The sequence below is a fragment of the Ananas comosus genome, unplaced genomic scaffold (assembly GCF_001540865.1).
Source record: "Ananas comosus cultivar F153 unplaced genomic scaffold, ASM154086v1, whole genome shotgun sequence".
In the NCBI taxonomy this organism is placed as follows: Eukaryota; Viridiplantae; Streptophyta; class Magnoliopsida; order Poales; family Bromeliaceae; genus Ananas; species Ananas comosus.
The window spans coordinates 55,429-59,854 of record NW_017893520.1 but is presented as its reverse complement, the minus strand read 5'-3'; the positions used below and the strand labels follow the sequence as shown (position 1 = coordinate 59,854).

The 4,426-nt window shown below is 36.5% G+C and overlaps 1 protein-coding gene across 1 annotated transcript; it reads right to left on the bottom strand.

Moving 5' to 3' along the window:
* Positions 1 to 485: 485 nt before the first annotated feature.
* On the bottom strand, positions 486 to 2,540 carry LOC109706237 (disease resistance protein RGA2-like). The gene has a single exon (XM_020227035.1). It carries the CDS (start codon positions 2,538 to 2,540, stop codon positions 486 to 488), a length of 2,055 nt encoding a protein of 684 aa, XP_020082624.1.
* Positions 2,541 to 4,426: the final 1,886 nt, after the last annotated feature.

Sequence of the window (4,426 nt, the reverse complement as noted above, 5' to 3'; positions counted from 1 at the left end):
TTTTGTTTAGTTAAGTAAAATAAAGTATCAAGAAAAATCAAAGTTATAAAACAAAGTTTAAAAAATAATTGAGGGGTGTATTTTCAATTCCCTATAATGAAGCGGTAGTGCTATGTCTTGTTTCTCAAAAAAAAAAGAAGTTACTGAATGCGTATGTTATAGTTAAACTAATAAATCCATTGCTAGCAAGCTGTTAATATTAGTCAGTTCGTGAGCTAAGAGTGAACAGAGTAAGAACATCATCAAATAGCATGTGGAGTATATAGGGATTTGAAGATTAACAGGCGAGTTGGAAAAACGAGACAATGACACTTGGTTGATCGAATGAGAATTAGAGTTGAATTTTTGGATTAGTGATTTCCTAAAAAAAAAGGGTTTAGTTGGATTATTCAGCACTATTGCATTTTTTATCTATTATTATAGTATTTTGCATAATCAAAGGTTAATCTGGTATTGATATGTTGAGTTTTATTATATTTGATAGATTATATTTTTTTATAGAGATTGCTCATTCCATCCAATGTCGAATCATCTATTGTCAGTGCCGGAAGCCGCATTACTTCTAGGTGATAGAGTCTACACGCAGATTGAGGTAGAATAGATATCTCATTTTCTCTGTCACTCCATGAAGAGAGGGAGAGGTAGCGGAGGTGAATGAGTTTACCAACTTCATCTGGAAACTTATAGTCAGCTGCAGTCACTTCTAGAAAGCGTAAGCTTTTTAAATCTTTTAGAACCTTATTAAAATCTACTACAGAGAAACTGTCGGCTAAATGAATAATAAGGGTGCGTAAGTTCTTGAGATGGGAGATCATAAGAGGGTTTACCTTGTTGACAGGTTCCCTGGTGACATATAAGTGGCGGATTGTTTCGGGAATATCTCTAGAACCATCATCTTCAATTCCCAAACATTCCCCTGAAGAGACAAGCTGAGCTAGATCATGCAACAGATCATGCATGACATAAAATCCCGGGCTTAGATGGATATCAAAAAGGGATTTCCTTGCCAGATGGTTTAAATACTCCTCTCCCATATCCTCTAAACTTCGCTTTTCATGCATTGGTTGCTTGATTAACCCAGAACCTATCCACATACGGACAAGCTCATTCTTTCCAAACAGATGATCCTTAGGAAATATACTGCAGTATCTAAAGCAAATTTGCAAGCTTGTCGGCAGACGATGATAGCTCAATCTCAGAATCATCATAATGTTGTCCTCACTTTCTTGCAAATTTAGAAAATTTTCATTCAAAATTCTTGTCCAGTATTTTTCATTCATGCAAGAGTTCAAACATCCGCCCAAAATTTTTGCTGCCAATGGGCATCCCCCAAGCTTCTTTGCTATTTGCTCACCAATCAATTTTAAGTTTCCATGATCATCAATATTCGTTCCAGCAAATGCATGCGTATTGAAAAGACGCATAAAATCAACTTTTTCTAACCCAGTTAATGTTAAAGACTCTTTTTTACATCGTAGAACACTGGCCACCGTGTCCGCCACTGAATCCATTCGAGTTGTCAACAGAATTTTACTTCCATGTCGTCCAAATTTTAAAGGACTCACCAAGCTCTTCCATTGAAGAAATTTTTTATCAGCCCATACATCATCTAGTACAAGAAGAAACTTCTTGGAGATCAGCTTTTCTTTAAGAATCTCTTGAATTGTATTAAGGGTCTTGTCGCCAAGGCTATCCCGAACATTCGCCGCTTCCAAGATCTTTCTTGTCAACACAGCCACATCAAATTGATCCGAAACACACACCCACAAAACCAAGTCGAAGCACTGCCGCACTTTTTTATCGTGGTAGATGAACTGCGCGAGAGTGGTTTTTCCCAACCCACCCATGCCAACGATCGCAAAAGCCATTCGAATCCTTATCTTAATAAAAGCTGAAGCAATATTCTCCGGCTCATCGCTTGCCGGTTTTGTCAACCATTCAACTATCCTTTCCTTCTCCGTGTCCCGGCCGCAAATTGTATCCTCAGTTAAGAAGGAGCTAGTCTCACGGGCATTTCGTATCTCATCTTCCTGTTGACGCTTAACATCCGAATTGTATAGCTGCGTAACAAGCTGAAGTAAAGGTTCACTACCAGCAGCAACATGATCTAACGCCTTCACGGCCTCCCTCAACCTCTTCAAGGTGTCGTCATTTCCAAAGATATTGTCAGCAAACTCAGTAAACTTCCATTTTAAGTTGAGTTCAGTACCTTGTCGTACTTTGTTATCTCCAGCTTGCACTGCCTTCTCCAGCTCGTAGTACTCCATCTCATCGAGCACATCCTCCGCCTGATCGACAGCATCTCTGAGTTGCCACAGCCAGGCGTCCAGACCCTCGTTTTGCTTCGTAGTGACAGTCTGCCCCTCCTCGACGAAAGTCAAGATCGCTCGAATCCGTGGAAAAGCCTGACGAAGCCTCTGGATCTCGTCCTGCATGGCGTTCAGCCCGGCGCCGCACTCCCCCACGAAGGATACGGCCGCGCCGATCAGCTTCTCGATTACCACCGACGCCGCGGACTGAGCCACAAAGGCCAAAGCCATGTTAGTTTCCTGTGTAGCTCTAGCTCTCTCTACTTCTTCCTCAAATGATCAAGATGAACAGAATCAATCAAAGACCGAAAGGGATGACCCAATAATAGTGTATTGAACAGCCAATAATGTAGGAGTAGTTTCTGCGTAACTTCTCAACCACTCACAAAGTCCGTTGTTTTTCCACCGTGTTGGGCCCGCTGAAAATCATATTAGCCATTCGAATCCTTATCTTAATAAAAGCTGAAGACGAAAGACTTGGCTTGATGTTCCCTGATTTGTCACTGAGCCGTCCTTCTTGATCTTTCCCCTGTTATTTTTGTTTTTTTGCTCTTGTCCCCTATTTACATCTGCTAGAGGGTGTGAGTAGAGTTGTTATAGTTCTTGTTTTGGGTTTGGTCTTATTGGTGCTTTTCCCCGGTTTTTCCACCGTGTTGGGCCCGCTGAAAATCATATTACCCTTCCCAATCCTTATCTTAATAAAAGGTGAAGATTCCAACTTTATTTCATCGCAATTTCGAACTCAAATTATAAGATGTGTGACGTTCTAATTCTCAAATTTTAATTAATTATAATTTTTTATTTGAATTATGAGATACGTGGTATTTTGGTTCTCGATTTTTTCGAATCATAGTACGTAATATTCTATTTGATGATGCAATACTAATTAAAACACTATATTAATTTAATATTAGTAATTCATTAATACTTATTTAATTTGTAGGACCAAAGTGAAGTACTTTTTAAAGTTTCTAAGTTGTAAATGTCACACTTAAAAGCTTGAGAGCTAAATAAAATTTAATTAAAATGTAAACAAATTATATGATAACACAGTTTAACCAAGCCAAAAAAATATAATATGTAGAAGGTGGATGCGTTTTGATGTGACAAAAGTACTGCGTGTAAAGCAATAGCATTAATTATTTGACCCTCTTTTTTAGGGCTGGCAAATGAGCGAGCCGACTCGCATTCGACTCGTGTTCGGCTCGATATTCAGTTCGCTCGAGCTCGACTCGAAATTAAATGAGCCAAGCTTGAACAAAATAAAAGGCTCGAAATTCATTTCAAGCTGAGCTTGAGTATTACTCGTCTCGTTCGAATTAGGCTCGAAAAGCTCGAATATATATATATATATATATATAGANGGGATGTGTGGTTAGGATTATGGTAGTCCCCACTTAGAATGATAGTGGTCCCCTAGGATTGAGTGGGCAGTTGGTTAAATAGTATGATCTAACGGATGAAAATGATTAATGGAATAAATCTAAGGGTCGAAAACTTATGAGTATAAAGGAGCCAATACTCATAAAAGTATAGTAGCCGGACTCATATATATATCTATACTATATATAAAAGCATGTATATTCAAATTTGGGTCTGTCGACAGACCGATTTTTCGGCGGGAAAATTAGCGACCATTTTCCTCTTTCCGTACGAAAAATTTTAAATATAAGAATAAAAATAGAAATAAAAACAGCAATGACGTAAGTTCTCTATAACAGATTACTGATGTAAAAATCTTAAAATATAAATTTTTTTATTTAATTTCAAAAATAAGTTTTCTATAACAGATTACGGGTGTGAAAATCCTATAAAAGATATTTTTCTATTTTATTTTAAAATATCTTTTTTAGATATTATCTATTTAATTTCAAAATATATTTTCTTTTTAAGATAACGGATTTTATTTTTCTATTTAATTTCAAAAATTTATTTCCTAACAGATTTTATTTTTCTATTTAATTTCAAAAGTAAATTTTGCATTAGAGATTATTGTTAATTATTTATCATTTAAAGCATATTTTTCTTAATAGCGTGATTTATTATTTTAAATTTTTTAGATACATATTTGGCAATCATATAAAATATGGCCTAAAATTAAAAAATAATTTAAAAAA